The sequence below is a fragment of the Mobula hypostoma genome, chromosome 7 (genome assembly GCF_963921235.1).
Source record: "Mobula hypostoma chromosome 7, sMobHyp1.1, whole genome shotgun sequence".
Classification (NCBI taxonomy): domain Eukaryota; kingdom Metazoa; phylum Chordata; class Chondrichthyes; order Myliobatiformes; family Myliobatidae; genus Mobula; species Mobula hypostoma.
Window position 1 is genome coordinate 11,324,542 of NC_086103.1, and position 22,554 is coordinate 11,347,095.

Sequence of the window (22,554 nt, forward strand, 5' to 3'; positions counted from 1 at the left end):
GACTGTCTATTCATTTCCATCGATGCTGCCTGACCTGCTGAGTTCCTCCAGCATCTTGTATGAGGCGACATACGGAAGAGCAGTTTTAGTAGGAAGCTTGTCAGTGTAGCTAAGATAAGCAAAGCAACACATGGCCAATGCAACGCGCTAACACCTCCAGCAGGGTCATCCAGCTGTCAATGCCTGGCACTCGGCAAATCAACACATCAACGCGAATATACTTCTAACAGCGTCTCAACAGCATGGATCTGAGTGATTACTCATTCTCACATCGTCTAACACTTGAGGGCGGGGCAAACGAAAAAACGCAGCAAAAAAAACTCAAACATCACAGCCTGATTTTAATCTGGGACATGCTGCAGACACGTTCGTAGACACTGAAGCAAAGAGCACAATCAGGCAGACAACCCCCAAAGGACCAAATTTTTTGTTTCAACCATACCCTTCCCACACCCCCGTAGCCCTGTGAACATTCTATCTTGAAGAATAGATCCAAATCTCATTTCTGGATCTATTCCACCGGAAGTGGATTCCAGAATGCAACAAAGAAATTTTATCTCCCCTCCTCACGGTTTTTGTTTTTACCAATTATTGGTAATCGTAACTCAAACAGATTGCTGTTTCTGTGTGTAAATAAAATGGATTCTTCCTGATAACATTAACTCAAGAGCAACACACAATGCTGGAGGAACTCAGCAGGCCAGGCAGCATTTATGGAGGGGAATAAGCAGTCAACATTTCAGGCCGGGTCCATTTATTAATGATAATGGAACATCAGTACTGATGACACTTCGTCATTCTCCCTACTGAGGAATGAAAAATAAATGGGCTCACTAGAATTCAGAAGAATGAGGGGTGACCTCATTGAAACCTATCGGATGTCGAAAGGCTTGATATAGTGCATGTTGAGGGGATGTTTCCTATGGTGGGGGAGTCTAAGACCAGACCACAGAAGCTCAGAATAGAGGGGCGTAGTTTTAGAATGGAGGTGAGGAGGAATTTCTTTGGCCAGAGAGTGGCGAATCTGTGGAATCGTTTGCGGAAGCCAAGTTATTGGGTATATTCAAGGCAGAGGTTGATAGATTAGTAAGAGCATGAAGGTTTATGAGGAAAAGGCAGGAAGTTGGAGCCGAGACGGAAATGAATCAGCCATGATGAAATGACGGAGAGGACTCGATGGGTCAAATGGCCTAATTCTGCTCCTATATCTTATGGTCTTAAAATAGCAGATGGAATTTAATGCAGATGAATTAGCTGAAGACACCAAGACTGGAGGTCAAGTGTGAGGTGTTGCCCTTTGGGGAGACAGCCCAGGGTAGGACTGACACAGTGAACTTTAGGGTACTGAGGAGTGTGCTAGAACAAAGGGACGTGGGAATACAGATTCCTTGAGAGCGACATCACAGGAAGATAGGGTCGTAGAGAAAGCTTTAGGCACATTGGCCCTCAATATTGAGCACAGGAGTCGGGGTGTGAAGTTGAAATCATATAAGACGCTGCTATGGTCTAATTTGGAGTATTGTGTACAGTTCTGGTCGCCCATCTACAGGAAAGATGTCAATCAGATTGAGAGTGCAGAGAAAATTTACAAGGATGTTGCCGGGACTTGAGGACCTGAGTTATATGGAAGGGTTGATTTTATTCCCCAGAGCGTGGAGAATGAGGGGAGATTTGATAGAGGTATACAAAATTATGAGGGGTATAGATAGGGTAAATACGAGCAGGCTTTTTCCATTGACGTTGGGTGAGACTACAACTAGAAGTCTTGGGTTAAGGGTGAAAGGTGAAATGTTTAAGGGGAACATGAGGGGAAATTTCTTCACTCAGAGGGTGGTGGGAGGGTGGAACGAACGAAGTGGTGAATGCAGTTTTGATTGCAGCATTAAAGAGAAGTTTGGATAAGTGCATGGGATGGGAGGGGTATGGGGGGGGTGGCTGTAGTCCAAGTGCGGATCGATGGGACTAGGCAGGATAATGGTTTAGTGTGGACTAGATGGGCCGAAGGGCATGTTTCTGTGCTGCAGTCCTCGATGACTCGATGACTATGAAAGGTTTCAGCCTAAAATGTTGACTCTTTATTTCCCTCCGTAGACACTGCCTGGCCTGCTGAGTTCCTCCAGCACGTTGTGTGTGTTACTCTGGACTTCCAGCATCTGCAGAATCTCTCGTGCTTAATGTTAACTCAATGTCCTGTCTGGTTCTGTGTCCTGTAATGAAGTTAATTTTGTCTTTTTCCCAAAGGTGGAGAAGGTTTTGCTCTGGTCCGTCTTGCCTGCCGGGTTCATTTTGCTCGACTTGAGTGGTGCGTTGCCGGGAATGTAGACGTTAAGCTTGTATCCAGTGGGCTGATCACCATAGGGGTACTGAGGCCCGTACCTGGGCATCCATGCATCACCTCCTGACGATGAGGACGTCTGCTTGTTTCCTGCATTTAGAACAAAGAGAAACAGATCATTACTTTCCCCCCTCAGAAGCGGTAAGGGAGGCCGAGCGCGAGAGACGTTGCCCGCCCTCTGCACACCTCAATGACACCCTTCTGAAGTGCCGTCACGGCTGGCTGGAAAACATATGGCAGTTTAATTACATAAATGCATCTCCCACAAATAGAAATGTGATAATGAGAACACAAGAGTGTGTTAACAAGTCCTCTTTAAATATCCTCGGGATGCTAAACTGTGTATTTTGTCTTCTCCTTCTTCTCAGACAGTCCCTCGGGGTCACAAATGGACTTGTGTCAGCTCCTCCATCTTCTTCAGCCCCTCAGCCCTTCTGGGGCACAGGCCACCGAGAGCGGATCTCCACGGTCCTCTGTCCTGGGCTGAAAGCTGATCAGCCCTGTGGCTTCTGCTTTCACCATGTGACTTCATACGTCCTCTAGGTGCAGATCCTTCCTCTCCCAGGGACGAGGTCTTTGGGGCTTCTGTTCGCAGTTCTGGGTTTTTATGGGAAGGGGTTACTAGCCCCGTGCCCAACCTTTTCCCTTTTGCAGCCAGGCTCGGCTGAATTGGCTGTCTGCATCTCGACCTGGTATGGAACACCAGTGCCCAAGAACAAAGAAGCCTACAAGAAGTGGTAGACACATCCCAGTCCTTCACAGGATGAGCACATTCACAAGGAGCACTGACACAAGAAAGAGGCACCCACCAACAAAGACCCCCACTGCCCAGGCCGTGCGTTCATCTCGCTGCTGCCATTGTGAAGGTGATACAGGAGCTTTAGGCCTTTACCACTGGGCTCAGGAACAGTTATTACCCTACCAGGCTCCTGAACTAGCATGGCTAACTTCACTCACCTCAGCACGGAACTGATCCCACAACCCACAGTATCACTTTCAAGGACTCTACAACTCATGTTCTCAGTATCAATATGTTCATTTATTTGGTTATCTATCTATCATTATCATCATTTCTTTTAGTATCCACAGTCTTCTTTTGCACATTGGGGGTTTGTCAGTCCTTGTGTGTAGTTTTTCATTGATTCTATTGTATTTCTTTATTTTACTGTGAATGTCTGCAAGAAAATTAACCTCAGAGTAGTACATGATGACATGCACATACTTTGTTACTAAGTTTACTTTGAACTTTGAACTTCAAACTGGGAGGGAGTAGAGGTGCTCCTAGCCAGTGAGGAGACACGTTCCCTCTGCCAGTTCAGAGTGCTACCGCTGCACGGTGATGAGATTCTCAACGCCATGTCAGATGCTCCCTTTCCATCAGCCATCGAGGACCCTAGCAAATTTCTACAGATGTTTCCTGGAGTGCATCACGATCTGGTGTGGAGGGGCCGCGGCGCAGGACCAGAAGCCCCTGCTTCAGCCGGCTCCAGCATGGCCACCTGCCTGGCCGTCAACATCTCTGAAGAGCTGACCATGGTCCACTAATATGACACGATTGTGAAGAAGGCATGACAACAGCTACGTTTCATTGGGAGTTTGAGGAGATTCGGCATGTTATCAAAGACCTGGCAAATTTCTATGGTTGTACAGTGGAGAGCATTGGGACTGGTTGCTTCACCTCCTGGTAGGTCAGATCCATCATGGACACCTGCCTCCCAACCATCACGGACATCTTCAAAAGGTTATGCCTCAAAATGGTGGCATACATCATTAAAACCCAGGACATGCCCTTTTCTCACTACTACCCTCAGGGAGGAGGTACAGGAGCCTGAATCACACATTCAATATTTCAAGAACAGCTTCTTCCCCTCTGCCATCAGACTTCTGAACGCTCCATAAACCCATGAACATTACCTTACATTTTTGCACTCTTTCCACAATTAATTTAGATTTTTAATACATTCTTATTGTAGTGTATAGTTATTTTTATGGTTCCTTCAGCTTGTCATAACGGGGACTTAAAGGGGACAAGCTCCCACACTACCTACTAAACGCTCCAATGGCGTGCCTCTGTAAACAGCCTCTGACAACCAAGTCCACTCCCGGCCTTCACCTGTGGCTTAGCTACGAAGCACATCGGAACTGTTTCTACTGACTGGAGAAAGGGTTGCTGGCACCTTAAAACCAGTCGCTTTGGGTAGATGGGCCTCATCAGCCGTGGTTGGCAGCTCATCTAGGAAAAGGAAAACTCTAATCTCAGACCTCCATTGTCTCGCGCCTAACCCACTCATGGGGAAGGCCTCAGGAGTGAACCCTGAGGGAAAAATCCGCAGCTGGAGTCCCTAAAGCAGTCCTACGTTGAGTTCAGCGCTGACTGGCAACCCCTGTGATGTCACTGGTACCAAACTGTATTGGTCTCTGCTGTTCCTTTGGGCATGGAAAGGCAGAGTCAACAGCTTGCTTTCCATAGCGTACTGCCCTGGCTTGCTGGGCAGGAAAGGTGAAGAACATTATAGGCCCAACACTGGTGAATGGGACTATCTTAGATGGAGCATCTTGGTCAGCATTAACCAACTGGGCCGAAGGGCCTGTTTCCATGTTAATGGCAGAGCAAAATATTCTTGTTACGAATATTCTTTTCCGTAAGATGTAGTTACACAATAACGCCACTTGGTGTCACTGTTGGCTGATTAAATCATTCCAAGGTTCCTGATGAAATACCAGTTCTGCGTGAATTCCACGCAGATCTATTCACCTGTTAAGGGGAGAGCTTTGTTGTATTATACAAGTTTTGTGATATAACCACTCACCAGTAATAGTTTCCTAGTTTCAGGAGGTGGGTGGGGAACATAGTTTTAGGGAAGTTACTAAAGGAAAGGGAGATAGAGGGGTAGTGCAGTGTCAGCACGATGCTATTAAACTCGAGGAGTCGGAATTCGGCGTTCAACCCCAGCACTATCTGTAAGGAGTTTGTACGTCCTCCCTGTGAATGTGCGGGCTCCCTCCAGCTGCTCTGCTTTCCTCCCACAGTTCAAAGACATTCCAGTTAGTCAGTTAAGACCAGAAGACACAGGAGAAGAGATGAGCTCTTTGACCCATCGAGCCTGCTCTGCCATTCAATCATGGCTGGTCCTTCCCTCCCCTCCTCAGCTCCGCTCCCCAGCCTTCTCCCCGTAACCTTTGACACGAGTTCCAATCCAAAACCTATCAATCTCTGCCTTAAATACATCCAACGACCTGGCCTCCACAGCTGCCTGTGGTAACAAATTCCACAAATTCACCACTCTCTGGCTAAGCAAATTTCCCCACACCTCTGTTTTAAATGGATGCCCCTTGATTCTGAAGCTGTGCGCTCTTGTCCTAGACTTCCCACCATCGGAAACATCCTTTCCACAGCTACCATGCCCAGGCCTTTCAACAGTGGAAAGGTTTCAATGAGATCCCCCCCCCATCCTTCTGAATTCGAGTGAGTACAGACCCAGAATCATCAAACGTTCCTCGTATGATAACCCTTTCATTCCTGGAATCATCCTTGTGAACCTCCTCTGGACCCTCTCCAATGCCAGCACTTAGATAAGGAGCCCAATACTGTTCACCACACACAAAGTGAGGCCTCACCAGTGCCTTATAAAGCCTCAGCATCACATCCCTGCTCTTGTATTCTAGACCTCTTGAAATGAATGCTAACATTGCATTTGCCTTCCTCACCACTGACTCTACCTGCAGGTTAACCTTTAGGGTGTTAGGGTGTTCTGCACAAGGACTCCCAAGTCCCTCTGCATCTCAGAGTTTTGGATTTTCTCCCTGCTTAGAAAATCATCAGCACATTTATTTCTACTAACAAAGTGCATGACCATGCATTTTACAACATTGTATTTCGTTTGCCACTTTCTTGCCCATTCTCCTAATCTGTCTAAGTCCCTCTGCAGCCTACCTGTTTCCTCACTCCTACCTGCCCCTCCACCAATCTTCTTATCATCTGCAAACTTGGCAACAAAGCCATCTATTCCATCATCTAAATCATTTATATACAGCATAAAAAGAAGCAATCCCAACACCGACCCCTGCGGAACACCACTAGTCACTCGCAGCCAACCAGGAAAGGATCCTTTTATTCCCACTCACTACCTCCTACCAATCAGCCAATGCTCTAACCATGTTAGCAACTTTCCTGTAATACCATGGGCTCTTAACTTGGTAAGCAGCCTCATGTGTGGCACCTTGTCAAAGGCCTCCTGAAACATACAACATCCACTGCATCCCCTTTACCTATCCTACTTGTAATCTCCTCAAGGAATTGCAACAGGTTCGTCAAGCAAGATTTTCCCTGATGGAAATCATGTTGACTTTGTCCTATTTTGTCCTGTGTCACCAAGTACTCCATAACCTCAAACTTAACAATTGACTCCAACATCTTCCCAACCACTGAGATCAGGCTAAGTGGTCTATAATTTCGTTCCTGCTGCCTCCCTCCTTTCTTAAAGAAGGTTAAGTGGTCATTGTAAATTGACCCGCGATTAGAGTAGGGTTTAGGGATTAGAAGGATACTCCAACGTAAATCCTACGACCCGGGGACCTCGCTGTCACCATCCCAGCTTGCTAGGCTATGGCAGATGAACCCCGAGTGTAAAGGGTGGGGCCAGTACCGCGCACACTGCACTCCACCGTTGCGCAGGCCGAAGGGCATGCCCACGTCCACGACCAACCTCCCCGACCCCGCTGTGGCCGGGCCTGCCTGTCCTGTATTGGCCTCGTCAGCCACCAGTGAGCCTGCAGAAGACGTGGGCAGCCGGCTTCCTAAATCTTCATTCGCGAAGCCAAGCCATGATGATGAAGAGTAGGGTTTAAATTGGGGTTGTTGTCGGTGTGGCTCAAAGGGCCGGAAAGGCCAGTTCCGCATTGTATCTCAAAATAAAATAAATATCAAGATGGAGGACAAAGTCAGTGTCTAGGCAGCAAACGTTATCGTTGCTCCTTCCAGCCATCAGAATCAGGTTTACTGTAACTGACATATCAGTTGTTTTGCAGCAACAGCCCAGTGGAATACATTTAAAAACTATTAATTACAACTTACAGTAATACACAGTATATAGATTAAATTAAATTTAAAAAAGTAGTGCAAAAAAAGAGCAAAAACTGGTGAATTAGTGAAAGTGAAGTTAAAAGAATCATCTTGAACCATCTTTGATAGAACCCGCAGGGTGATTCTGAGAAACTCTGGTAAAATAATTCTCAGAAGTTCAATTTAAACGCAAACAACAGGAATTCTGCAGATGCTGGAAATTCAAGCAACATACATCAAAGTTGCTGGTGAACGCAGCAGGCCAAGCAGCATCTATAGGAAGAGGCGCAGTCGACGTTTCAGGCCGAGACCCTTCGTCAGGACTTCCTTCAGTTAGTCCTGACAAAGGGTCTCGGCCTGAAACGTCGACTGCGCCTCTTCCTATAGATGCTGCTTGGCCTGCTGCGTTCACCAGCAACTTTGATGTATGTTTCTCAGAAGTTCAATGTGGGCTCAACTTGCAGTTCATAGTTATAGTTATTTATTTATTTAGGTAACAAGCCCACACTGCCAAATTACACCCATACGACTAATTAACCTACCAACGGGTACGTCGTCGGACTGTGGGAGGAAACCAGGGCACCCGGAGGAAACACACACTGTCACAGGAGAATGTACCATCTCCTTACAGTCAATAGCAGGAATCGAACCCAGATCACTGGCATTGTGAAGTGTTGTACTAACTGTGACACTACTGTGCCCTAGCAGTGGCTCCAGGCCATTCGGCCCTTCACAAGCCTACCCTGTGATTGTGCGAGATCTGGTCCAGGCCTCTAAGTGACCCCTGGTAATTTGCTCCCAGCATCCTATCCTTATTTCTGTACTTGCTGGAGTTTAGAATAATGACGGGATATCTCACTGAAACCTATCAAACATTGAAAGGCATAGACGGAGTGGATATGGAGAGGTAACGCTGATCTTTGGTGTCCTGCACGGGGTCACGTGAGAGTCCAGGGTGGGGGAGCAGCCCAACGTCTCAAGCTCAATGTCCCATCAAACACCTCCTGGCCCACCCCCCAAAGTGTGCCATGGGACCCATAGTGGTCCCTTCAACCATTTCAGCACCCACATGGGGCGCCACAGTAGCGTACTGTTAGCGTGATGCTGTTACAGCTCGGGGCGTCGGAGATCAGAGTCCAGTCCCAGTGTCCCCGGTAAGAAAGTTTGTACGTTCTTCCCCTGTGCGTGTGGGTTCCCTCCCACAGTGCAAAGACACACCAGTTAATGAGTTAATTGGACATTGTAAGTTGTCCTGTGATTAGGGTGGGGTTAAATCGGTGGGTTGTTGGGCGGCTTGGCTTGTAGAGCCAGAAGGGCCTATTCCACACTGATTCTCTAAATAAATAAATGGGATAGAGAGATAGATAGATAGACAGATAGATAGATAGAGATAGAGAGGTAGATAGATAGAGAGATGGCTAGATAGATAAATACATAGATACATAAATAAACAGGTAGATAGAATGATAGATAGATGGATGGATAGAAAGATAAATAGATAGATGAATGGATAGTTAGATGAACATAAATAAACAGATAGATAGATAGAGAGATAGAGAGGTAGATAGATAGAGAGATGGCCAGATAGATAAATACATAGATACATAAATAAACAGGTAGATAGAATGATAGATAGATGGATGGATAGAAAGATAAATAGATAGATGAATGGATAGTTAGATGAACGTAAATAAATAGATAGATAGATAGATAAAAACAAAAGAAAATCTGTGGATGCTGGAAAGCAAAGTAACACACACAAAATGCTAGAGGAACTCAGCAGGCCAGGCAGCATCTGCAGAAGAGTAAACAGTCAACATTTCAGGCTGAAACCCCTCATTAAGGCCCTTCTGCAGTATTTTGTGTGTATCAGATAGATGGGTAGACAGACAGATAAACAAATAGATAGATAGAAAATTTGTAGATAAATAAATAAATGAATGAATGAAGCAAATAAAGTTAATTATATATCCTTAAATCCTTCTTCTCTTGAACCAAACAGATAGGGGTTGGGAAAATGGCTGATGAACAACAGACGATAGGTAACAGAGCTGACGATTCAGGACACTGGTTACACCTATTCATTAGTGGGAATACCAACTAAATGGCCCAAACTCACAGGGCACATCACACCAGTAATCCCTAGCATGACTAGATGGCAAATATACGGTACTGCACAAAAGTTTTAGGCACATAATTATTGTCAGGGTGCCCAAGGCTTTTGCAGATTTTCTCTCATTTTTATCCATCTATCTGTTCATTTATTTGTGTCGTAACTTTATGTATTGCACTTTACTACTGCCACAAAAAAAACTAATTTCATGACATGTAAGTGATGACAAACCTGATTCTGATATGGGCCTCTATTGTGTACTGAGAGTGGGAAGGGGTCAGGGAGAGGGTTGGGAAAAGGGGAAGGGTGAGGGGAGGGGGTGGGAAGCACTGGAGAGACATTATGTAATCGTCAATAAACCAACCGACCATTTGCTTGGAATCAAATGACCTTGCCTGGTGTCTCAGGGCTGGGTGTGTCTGCACCCGCGCACCCTCTGCCCCTGGCACTTCTTCTCTGCCACCTGTCCCACGCCCCTCCCGCAGCGCCCCACCCTCGCTACTCCCAACATCCTTGGCTCAGGCCTGATTTACAGACTGGCTCTCCACTCCACATTGACAAATACAGTGCCGTGCAAAAGTCTGAGGGCACTCTAGTTATATGTATGCACCTAAGACTTTTGCCCAGTATTATACATATGCAGAAATTATGAAAATGGACCAGATTTAGACATAAATAGACTGAGGTAGGTAAGTCTAAAATGCATGAGGTAATGGGGGAGCCTGATCCAGTCAGGCCTGGAATGAGATGTTTAATTGTGGTTGCTGTACAGAGGGAGGGTTACTGTGGGTCTGAATGCAGGTAGAGAGAAGCAATATACGCAGCTGAGTGGTCGAATTATTTATTCTTCTAGTTATTTATTTATGTGCTTATTATTTATCTACCTACTTAATTGTTTGTTTGTTTATTCATTCATTCCTTCATTCATTAATTTTTATTATTATTTATTTGATATTTATTTACTTCTTTATTAATTTTATTACTTGTTTCTTTTTCTTTTGCACTCCTTATCAGTCTTTGTGGTAGTTTTTCATTGATTCTATTGTACTTCATTGTTCTACTGTGAATGCCTGCCAGAAAATTAATCTCAGGGTAGTATTTGATATACAGTGCCGATAAAAAGTTCTCACCCCCACCTCCAGTGGTATTTATGTTTTATTGTTTTACAACATTGAATATGGCACAGCTGTAAACCTGCCCAGAGCAGTCCATCCTCAAAAACTGAGTGACCGTGCAAGAAGGGGACAAGTGAGGGAGGCCACCAAGAGATCTGTGACAACTCTGGAGGAGTTACCAGCTTCAGTGGCTGAGATGGGAGAGACTGTGATACAACAACTGTTGCCCGGGTGCTTCACCATTCGCAGCTTTATGGGAGAGTGGCAAAGAGAAAGCCACTGTTGAAAAAAACTCACGTAAAATCTCAGCTAGAGTTTGCCAGAAGACATGTGGGACACCCTGAGTCAGCTGGAAGAAGGTTCTATGGTCTGATGAAACCAAAATTGTGTGTTTGGCCATCAGTCTAAACACTATATTTGACCTAAGCCAAACACCGCACACCATCAAAAACACACCATCCCTACTGTGAGCACGGTGGTGGCTGCATCATGCTGTGAGGATGCTTCACTGCATCAGGCTCTGGAAGGCTTGTGAAGGTAGAGGGTAAAATGTATGCAGCAAAATACAGGGAAATCCTGGAGGAAAACTTGATGCAGACTGCAAGAGAACTGCAACTTGGGAGAAAATTTGTTTTCCATCAAGATAATGACCCCAAGCATAAAGCCAAACCTATACAGGAATGGCTTAAAAACAACAATTTAATGTCCTGGAGTGGCCAAGACAGAGTCCAGACCTCAATCCAATTGAGAATTTGTTGTTGGACTTGAAAAGGGCTGCTCACTCACCATCCCCATGAAATCTGACAGAGTTTGAACAGTTTTGTATAGAAGAATGGGGAGAAATTGCAGTGTCCAGACGTCCTGACAGAGACTGATCCACACAGACTCAAGCTGTAATTGCTGCCAAAGGTGCCTCTACTAAATACGGACCTGAAGAAGGACAATACTTATTTTCTGTTTTATATTTGTAATTAATTTAGATCACTTTGTAGAGATCTGTTTCCAGTATGACATGAAATAGTGTTGATTAGTATCAAAAAAAGCCAAATTAAATCCACCGTGATTCAATGTTGTAAAACAATAAACTTGAAAACTTCCAAGAGGGGGTGAAATATAGACACTGTACGTGCATTGATAATCAATTTACTTTGAACTTTGAACTCATTTGCTTATTAATCTAATACTTTTTATCTATTTGTTTTTACATATTTTAGAGATACAGCATGGAACAGTCCCTTTTGTCTACCAAACCATGCCACCCAGCAACTCCTGTTTTAACCCCTGCTGAACCATGGGACAATTTGCATTAACCAATTAACCTACCAACTGGTACGTCTTTGGACTGTGAGAAGAAACTGGAGCACCCAGAGTAAACCCATGCTTACAGAGGACGCCAGAACTGAACTCCAAACTCCAACACCCCAAGCAGCAATAGCTCCACACTAACCACTTGGCTATTTATTTATTTACTTACTTACTTAATTAATTTAATTAATTACAGATACAGCACAGTCACAGCCCCTTCCAGTCCAACGAGCCTGCACTGCCCAATCACGTCCTACTAACCCACGCGTCTTTTAACCGTGGGAGGAAACCAGAGCACCAGGGGGAAACCTCTGCAGTAATGGGGAGAACCTACAGTCTCCTTACAGACAGCCGTGGGAATTGAACCCGAGTCACTGGTGATGTAATACCATTACACAAGCCATTATGCTATTGTGCTGTTCATTCTGCAAGGACAATCAGAAGGACCACAACTTAACTTTCAGAATAGCTATAGATAAGAATAGGTGTGGTTCTTGCGGGAGTAGGGAAAATTAAGAAGGCATTAAGAAGAGTTAATAGGGAATAACTTTTTTCTGGCAAGTCCACATCAGATACCTTAACAACAGGTACTCCTGTTTGAGTACTGTTGGGGGGGGACAGCTTACCCGGGGGAAGCGACAGTGGCCGTGCCTCCGGCACAGAGTCTGGCCCTGTAGCTCAGAAGAGTAGGGAAAGGAAGAGGAGGGCAGTTGTGATAGGGGACTTGATAGTAAGGGGGTCAGATAAGCGATTCTGTGGACGCAGTCCAGACACCCAGATGGTAGTTTGCCTCCCTGGTGCCAGGGTCCAGGATATTTCTGATCGTGTTCAAGATATCCTGAAGTGGGAGGGTGAGGAGCCAGAGGTCGTGGTACATATAGGTACCAATGACATAGGTAGGAAAAGGGAAGAGGTCCTGAAAGGAGAATATAGGGAGCTAGGAAGGGAGTTGAGAAAAAGGACCGCAAAGGTAGTAATCTCGGGATTACTGCCTGTGCCACGCGACAGTGAGAGTAGGAATGCAATGAGGTGGAGGATAAACGCGTGGCTGAGGGATTGGAGCAGGAGGCAGGGATTCAAGTTTTTGGATCATTGGGGCCTCTTTTGGCGCAGGCATGACCTGTACAAAAAGGACGGGTTACACTTGAATCCTAGGGGGACCAATATCCTGGCAGGGAGATTAGCGGGGGCTACTGAGGTGACTTTAAACTAGAATGGTTGGGGGGTGGGAATCAAATTAAAAAGGCTAGGCGTGAGGAGGTTAGTTCACAACAGGGGGATGGGAACCAGTGCAGAGAGACAGAGGGGTGTAAAGTGAGCGTAGAAGCAAAAAGTAGTAAGGAGAAAAGTAAAAGTGGCAGGCCGACAAATCCAGGGCAAGCATTAAAAAGGGCCACTTTTCAACATAATTGTATAAGGGCTAAGAGAGTTGTAAAAGAGCGCCTGAAGGCTTTGTGTGTCAATGCAAGGAGCATTTGTAATAAGGTGGATGAATTGAAAGTGCAGATTGTTATTAATGATTATGATATAGTTGGGATCACAGAGACATGGCTCCAGGGTGACCAAGGATGGGAGCTCAACGTTCAGGGATATTCAATATTCAGGAGGGATAGACATGAAAGAAAAGGAGGTGGGGTGGCGTTGCTGGTTAAAGAGGACATTAACGCAATAGAAAGGAAGGACATAAGCCGGGAAGATGTGGAATCGATATGGGTAGAGCTGCATAACACTAAGGGGCAGAAAACGCTGGTGGGAGTTGTGTACAGGCCACCTAACAGTAGTAGTGAGGTCGGAGATGGTATTAAACAGGAAATTAGAAATGTGTGCAATAAAGAAACAGCAGTTATAATGGGTGACTTCAATCTACATGTAGATTGGGTGAACCAAATTGGTAAAGGTGCTGAGGAAGAGGATTTCTTGGAATGTATGTGGGATGGTTTTTTGAACCAACATGTCGAGGAACCAACTAGAGAGCAGGCTATTCTAGACTGGGTTTTGAGCAATGAGGAAGGGTTAATTAGCAATCTTGTCGTGAGAGGCCCCTTGGGTAAGAGTGACCAAAATATGGTGGAATTCTTCACTAAGATGGAGAGTGACATAGTTAATTCAGAAACAAAGGTTCTGAACTTAAAGAGGGGTAACTTTGAAGGTATGAGACGTGAATTAGCTAAGATAGACTGGCAAATGACACTTAAAGGATTGACGGTGGATATGCAATGGCAAGCATTTAAAGATTGCATGGATGAACTACAACAATTGTTCATCCCAGTTTGGCAAAAGAATAAATCAAGGAAGGTAGTGCACCCGTGGCTGACAAGAGAAATTAGGGATAGTCTCAATTCCAAAGAAGAAGCATACAAATTAGCCAGAGAAAGTGGCTCACCTGAGGACTGGGAGAAATTCAGAGTTCAGCAGAGGAGGACAAAGGGCTTAATTAGGAAGGGGAAAAAAGATTATGAGAGAAAACTGGCAGGGAACATAAAAACTGACTGTAAAAGCTTTTATAGATATGCAAAAAGGAAAAGACTTGTAAAGACAAATGTAGGTCCCCTACAGACAGAAACAGGTGAATTGATTATGGGGAGCAAGGACACGGCAGACCAATTGAATAATTACTTTGGTTCTGTCTTCACTAAGGAGGACATAAATAATCTTCCAGAAATAGTAGGGGACAGAGGGTCCAGTGAGATGGAGGAACTGAGCGAAATACATGTTAGTAGGGAAGTGGTGTTAGGTAAATTGAAGGGATTAAAGGCAGATAAATCCCCAGGGCCAGATGGTCTGCATCCCAGAGAGCTTAAGGAAATAGCCCAAGAAATAGTGGATGCATTAGTGATAATTTTTCAAATCTCGTTAGATTCTGGACTAGTTCCTGAGGATTGGAGGGTGGCTAATGTAACCCCACTTTTTAAAAAAGGAGGGAGAGAGAAACCGGGGAATTATAGACTGGTTAGCCTAACGTCGGTGGTGGGGAAACTGCTAGAGTCAGTTATCAAAGATGTGATAACAGCACATTTGGAAAGCGGTGAAATCATCGGACAAAGTCAGCATGGATTTGTGAAAGGAAAATCATGTCTGACGAATCTCATAGAATTTTTTGAGGATGTAACTAGTAGAGTGGATAGGGGAGAACCAGTGGATGTGGTATATTTGGATTTTCAAAAGGCTTTCGACAAGGTCCCACACAGGAGATTAGTGTGCAAACTTAAAGCACACGGTATTGGGGGTAAGGTATTGATGTGGATAGAGAATTGGTTAGCAGACAGGAAGCAAACAGTGGGAATAAACGGGACCTTTTCAGAATGGCAGGCAGTGACTAGTGGGGTACCGCAAGGCTCTGTGCTGGGACCCCAGTTGTTTACAATATATATTAATGACTTGGATGAGGGAATTAAATGCAGTATCTCCAAGTTTGCGGATGACATGAAGCTGGGCGGCTGTGTTAGCTGTGAGGAGGATGCTAAGAGGATGCAGGGTGACTTGGATAGGTTGGGTGAGTGGGCAAATTCATGGCAGATGCAATTTAATGTGGATAAATGTGTGGTTATCCACTTTGGTGGCAAAAATAGGAAAACAGATTACTATCTGAATGGTGGCCGATTAGGAAAAGGGGAGGTGCAACGAGACCTGGGTGTCATTATACACCAGTCATTGAAAGTGGGCATGCAGGTACAGCAGGCGGTGAAAAAGGCGAATGGTATGCTGGCATTTATAGCGAGAGGATTCGAGTACAGGAGCAGGGAGGTACTACTGCAGTTGTACAAGACCTTGGTGAGACCACACCTGGAGTATTGTGTGCAGTTTTGGTCCCCTAATCTGAGGAAAGACATCCTTGCCATAGAGAGAGTACAAAGAAGGTTTACCAGATTGATTCCTGGGATGGCAGGACTTTCATATGAAGACGGACTGGATGAACTAGGCTTGTACTCGTTGGAATTTAGAAGATTGAGGGGGGATCTGATTGAAACGTATAAAATTCTAAAGGGATTGGACAGGCTAGATGCAGGAAGATCGTTCCCAATGTTGGGGAAGTCCAGAACGAGGGGTCACAGTTTGAGGATAGAGGGGAAGCCTTTTAGGACCGAGATTAGGAAAAATTTCTTCACACAGAGAGTGGTGAATCTGTGGAATTCTCTGCCACAGGAAACAGTTGAGGCCAGTTCATTGGCTATATTTAAGAGGGAGTTAGATATGGCCCTTGTGGCTACGGGGATCAGGGGGTATGGAGGGAAGGCTGGTGCAGGGTTCTGAGTTGGATGATCAGCCATGATCATAATAAATGGCGGTGCAGGCTCGAAGGGCCAAATGGCCTACTCCTGCACCTATTTTCTATGTTCTATTTTTCTATGTGGAGGGTGTTCAACGATCAATTTCACAGAGTACTGGAAAGGAATGTTCCTTTTAGAAGGAAGGATGGGGATGGAAAGATAAGAGAACTTTGGATGTCCAGAGAGGTGATGAATTTAGTCATGAAGAAAAAGGGAAAGTTTGTAAAACTTCAGAAGTCATAATCAAACGAAGCACAGTAGGATTATAAAGAAACCAGAAAATAACAAAAGAAAGGAATTTTGAAAACCAGGAGGGACCTTGAAAAGTCCTTGACAAGTAGGATTAAGGTGAATCCCAAGGCATTATGTACCTATATCAGGAGAAAAAAGGTAACTCGGGAGAGGGTGGGACCACTGAGGATAAAGAGGATGTGGAGAGTGTGACTGAGGTACTTAATGAGTATTTTGTTTAATTATTTACCAAGGAAAAGGATATGGATGACCAGGAGAGCAGTACTGAGTGTATAAATACATTAGGCATTTAGAGATTAAGGAGGAGTAAGTGTTGGGCTTCCTAATGAATATTAAAACCCTAAGACTATAAGACATAGGAGCACAAAAAGGCCATTTGATCCACTATTCAATTATGGCTGATACTCTTTTCCCTTCCTCAGCCCTACTCCCCGGCCTTCCCTCCATAACCTTTGATGCCGTGTCCAATCAAGAACCTATCAATCTCTGCCTTAAATACACCCAATCACCTGGCCTCCACAGCTGCTGTGGCAACAAATTCCACAAATTCACCACCCTCTGGCTTAAACAAATTTCTCCACATTTCTGTTTGAAATGGACACCCCTCTATCCTGAGGCTGTGCCCTCTTGTCCTAGACTCCCCCACCATGGGGAACATCCTTTCCACATCTACTCTGTCCAGGCCTTTCACCTTTCGAAAGGTCTCAATAAGATCCCTTCCCCACCCCCCGCCCGCATCCTTCTAAATTCCAGTGAGTACAGACCCAGAGCTATCAAACGTTCCTCGTATGATAACCCTTTCATTCCTGGAATCATCTTTGTGAACCTCCTCTGAACCCTCTCCAATGCCAGCCCGTCTTTTATAAGATGAGGAGCCCAGAACTGTTCACAATACTCAAGGTGAGGCTTCGCCAGTGCCTTATAAAGCCTCAGCATCACATCCTTGCTCTTGTATTCTAGACCTCTTGAAATGAATGCTAACATTGCATTTGCCTTCCTCACCACCAACTCTAACTGTAGGTTAACCTTTAGGGTGTTCTGCAAAAGGTCTCCCATGACCCTTCGTACCTCAGATTTTTGGATTTTTCCCCTGTTTAGAAAATATTCTACACATTTATTTCTTCTACCAAAGTGCATGACCATGCATTTTCCAACCTTGTATTTCATTTGCCACTTTCTTGCCCATTCTCTTAATCTGTCTAAGTCCTTTTGCAGCCTTCCTAGTTCCTCAACACTATCTGGCTCTCCACCAATCTTTGTATCATCTGCAAACTTGGCAATAAAGCCATCTATTTCATCATCTAAATCACTGTTGTACAGCATAAAAAGACGTGATCCCGACACCAACCCTGTGGAACACCACTATTCACTGGCAGCCAACCAGAAAAGGATCCTTTCATCCCCACTCACTGCCTCCTACCAAGCAGCCAATGCCCTAACCATGCCAGTAACTTTCCTGTAATACCATGGGCTCTTAACTTGGTAAGCAACCTCGTGTGGCACTTTGTCAAAGGCTTTCTGAAAGTAGAAATATACAATATCCACTGCATCCCCTATATCTACCCTACTTGTAATCTCCACAAAGAATATCAACAGATTTGTCAGGCAAGATTTTCCCTTAAGGAAACCATGCTAACTTTGTACTATCTTGTCCTGTGTCAACAAGTACTCCAAAACCTCATTCTTAGCGATTGACTCCAACATCTTCCCAACCACTGAGGTCAGGCTAAATGGTCTATAATTTCCTTTCTGGTGACTTCCTCCTTTCCTAAAGAGTGGCATGACCTTTGTAATTTTCCAGACCTCTGGCACCTTGTCAGAGTCCAAGGATTTTTGAAAGATATTTGCTAATGTCTCCATAATCCCTACCGCTACTTCTTTCAAAATGCTAGGGTGCAGTTCATCTGGTCTGGGTGACTTATTTACCCTGAGGTCTTTCAGTTTTTTGAGCACCTTCTGCCTTGTAATAGTAACCGCATTCACTTCTCTTCCCTCGCAACCTTCAACATCTGGCACACTGCTAGTGTCTTCCACAGTGAAGACTGATGCAGAATACTCACTTAGCTCATCTGTCATCTCCTTGTCCCCCGTTATTATTTCTCTGGCCTTATTTTCTAGCTGTCCTATATCCACTCTCATTTCTCTTATGTTTTATGTACCTCTAAAAGCTTTAAGATTTAACTTCCCTTGTCAGCCTCATTTGTACTATTTTGCCATCTCAGTATTTCTTCATTTTGGAATACACATGTCCTGCACTTTCCTCATTTTTCCCAAAAACGCAAGCCATTACTGCTCTACTGACATCCCTGCCAGCAGCTCCTTCCAGTTTAATTTGGCCAGCTCCTCTCTCATATCACTGTGGACTGCTGGAGACTTGACCAGTATCTTTGTGTCCTGTCTAGGCACACGTAAGGTCCTGAAGGACTGGCCAGTGGCTCTGTTTAAGGAAAGAACAAGGGAAAATCCTGGAGACTATAGACTGGTGAGTCTCATGTCAGTTGTAGGGAAATTGCTGGAAAAAAACTCTTAGAGATAGGTTAGGTGAAATCCATGGCCTGTGAGGGGCAAGTTGTGTCTTTCCAAATTGATGGAGTTTTTTGACAAGGTGACAAGAGAAATTAATGAAGGTAGAGCAGTGGATGTTGTCTGCATGGATTTTAGTAAGGCGTTTGACGAAGTCCCTCATACAAGGCTAATCCAGAAGATTAAGATGCATGGGGCCCACAGCAAATTGGCTGTTGGTTTCAGAACTTGGTTGCTCAAAGACACGGGGGTTAGTGGTCAAAGGGATTGATTTGAGTTGGAGGTCTGTAATTAGTGGTGTTCCACAGGGATCTGAGCTGAGACCTCTGCTGCTTATGATGTATATAAATGACCTGGATGAAAATGTAGATGGGTGGGTTAGTAAGTTTGCAGATGATACCAAGATTAGTGTAGTAAACTGGCAAAAATACAGCGCGATATAGATCAGTTGCATTTGTGGGCAAAGAAATGGCAGATGGAGTTTAATCCAGTTAAGTGTGAGGTGTTGCACTTGGTAGGGCAAATGCAAAGAAAGAGTACAATGTTAAGGGTAAGATCTTGGAGAAGCTCTCTGGACTTCCCTTGAGCAGAGAGATCTTGGGGTCCAAGCTCGTAGCTCCTTAAAAGTGGCTACACAGGTTGATAGGGTGGTTAAGAAGACTAAAGGAATGCTTGCTTTTTTCAGTCGAGGCATTGAGGTCAAAAGTCAAGAGGTTATGTGGCAACTTTATAAAACTCTGGTTAGGTCACATTTGGAGTATTGCATACAGTTGTGGTCACCCCGCTATAGGAATATGTTGAGGCTTTGGAGAGGGTGCAGAAGAGGTTCACCAGGATGCTGCCTGGATTGGAGGGCATGAGCTATCATGAGAGGTTGGACAAACTTGGACTGTTTTCTCTGGAGCGATGGAGGATGAGGGGAGATCTGATAGAGAGTTATAAGATTATGAGAGGCAGAGATTGAGTAGACAGGGTAGGAATGTCTAATAGCAGAGGGCATGCATGAGAGGGGGAAGGTTCAAAGGGAACATGAGGGGTAAGTTTTTTACTCAGAGAGTTGTGGATGACTGGAATGCACTACCTGATATGGTGGCTGAGGCAAATACATTAGAGATTTTTGACAGGCCTTTAGATAGGCACATGAATATGAGGAAGATAGGGATATGGACATTGTATAGGTAGGAGGGATTAGTTTTTGGGGGGTTTATGATTTACTATTTAGCTGGTTCAGCACAACACTGTGGACTGAAGGCCCTGTTCCTGTAAGTACTGTTATATACTCCATATTGGTTCTATGAATATCAATCAGATATTCAAGACTATTATAGAAGAACTAATCTGCAAATATTTGCTCCACAGTGATTTGTATTTACACAGTATTTCTAAGTTTAATGGGAGAGTTAGCAAGTCTTGGCTCCAAGCCAAGAGAGCTGATACTGAGATGCAAGAGTCTGCAGATGTTTGAAAATGCAACAGCAGTAAACTTGGAGCAATTCCGTGGGTCGAGCAGTATCTGTGTGGGAGGGTGCGGGTGGGGGTAAGGAATGGTCTCCATTTCGGAAACAACTCGGAGAAATTCAGCGAGTCAAGCAGTATCTGTGGGTGAGCATGCAGGAGGAGGTAAGGATTGGTCTACATTTCAGAAAAGCTTCAAAAGAAATAGTAACATTGCATGGTCAGAGAGACAAGCTTTGGAAGGGCAGAGAGATTGGCGAATGCATTCAGGCAGGGAGTTCAGAACTTCCGGGTCAAGTGGCTGCTAGCAGTGAGGGTGAGGGGATGAATGGGAGGAATGTTGAATTAACAGCTGCAGCAAGTTACAAGGGGAGGGATTTACTTAAAAGATTATAGGTTAGCTTTACTTGTCACATGTACGTTGAGACATACAGTGAAATGCTTCTCCGCGCAACGAACAACATTCACCAAAGTTTTGCGCCACCCTTCCGGCGCCAACATAGCGTGCCCACAACTTATTAACCCTAACCCGTATTTTTCTGGAACGTGGCAGGATATCGGAGCACCTCGAGAAAACCCACGTGGAGAACGTACAACCTCCTTGCAGATAGCGGCGGGATTTGAACTGTGATTGCCGGTGTTGTAAAGCATTATGCTAACCACTACACTACCGTGCTGCCCTGCTGGCTACACAAGCTAAGGGACCATTGCAAGTTGCCCCCAGTGGACGAATTTCGAGGAGATGATAGGACTGCACTGAGAATAGGTTACAGGCAAAAAAAATCATGGCAAAGTGATTGCTCTGTGAGCCAGTATAGATTTGATTCGTTGAAATGATCTTTATTTAATGTTACATTAGAAAGCTGAAGAAAACTGTTAACTCAGCCACTCTCTCGTGGGCACTGGCCTCCCCAGCATCCAGAACACCTTCAAAGATCAATGCCTTAAAAAAGGCAGCATCCATCATTAAGGACCCTCATCACCCAGGACATGCCCTCGTCTCATTGGGCCATAAGACAAAAGAGCAGAATTAGGCCATTGAGCCCATCGAGTCTGCTCCGCCATTCCATCACAGCTGATCCCAGATCCCACTCAACCCCATACATCTGCCTTCTCGCAATATCCTTTGATGCCCTGACTGATCAGGAAACTATCAACTTCTGCCTTAAGTATATCCACAGACTTGGCTTCCACCACAGTCTGTGGCAGAGCATTCCTCAGATTCACTAATCTCTGGATAAAAAATTCCTCCTTACCTCCATTCTAAAAGGTCGCCCCTCAATTATGAATCTGTGCCTTCTTGTTCTGGATACCCCTGCCATAGGAACTATGCTCTCCACGTCCGCCGTATCTAGTCCTTTCAACATTCAGTAGGTTTCAATGAGACTCCCTCCCCACCCCGAATTCTTCTAAATTCCAGTGAGTACAGGCTCAAAGCTGCCAAACGCTCCTCATATGTTAACCCCTTCATTCCCAGAATCATCCTTGTGAAACTCCTCTGGACTCTTGCCAATGACAACACATCCTTTCTGAGATTTTGGGCCCAAAATTGTTGACAAAACTCCAAGTGTGACCTGACTAGTGTCTTATAAAGCCTCAGCATGATCTCCTTATTTTGATATCTATTCCCCCTGAAATAAATGCCAACATTGCATTTGCCTTCTTTACCACAGACTCAACCTGGAAATTATCCTTCTGGGAGTATTCCATGAGGATTCCTAAGTCCCCCTGCACCTCTGATGTTTGAATGTTCTCCCCATTTAGATAATAGTCTGCACTAGTGTTCCTTTTACCAAAATGCATTATCATATATTTCCCAACACTGTATTCCATCTGCCACTTTTTTCACCATTCTTCCAATTTGTCTAAGTCCTGCTGCAATCGCATTGCTTCCTCAACACTACCTACCTCTTGACCTATCTTTGTATAATCCACAGACTTTCCCACAAAGCCATCAATTCCATTATCCAAATCATTGACAAACAATGTGAAAAGTAGGGGTCCCAATACTGACCCCTGAGGAACACCACTAGTCACTGGCAGCCAACCAGAAAAGGTCCCTTTTATTTCCACCTGCTGCCTCCTGCGGTCAACCATTCCGCTATCGATACCAGTATCTTTCCTGT

The 22,554-nt window shown here is 44.8% G+C and overlaps 1 protein-coding gene across 2 annotated transcripts in view; it reads right to left on the reverse strand.

Moving 5' to 3' along the window:
- Window positions 1–344: 344 nt before the first annotated feature.
- LOC134349122 (protocadherin-10-like) overlaps window positions 345–22,554 on the reverse strand; it is a 45,685-nt gene continuing 23,475 nt past the window's right edge. The window contains exon 4 of one of the 2 annotated variants that reach the window (XM_063053010.1): window positions 345–2,425. In XM_063053010.1, coding sequence (XP_062909080.1) covers window positions 2,178–2,425 — 248 coding nt within the window. In that variant the 3' untranslated portion in view covers window positions 345–2,177. The remainder of the gene's footprint in view (window positions 2,426–22,554) is intronic. The other variant, XM_063053011.1, reaches the window with a different exon arrangement.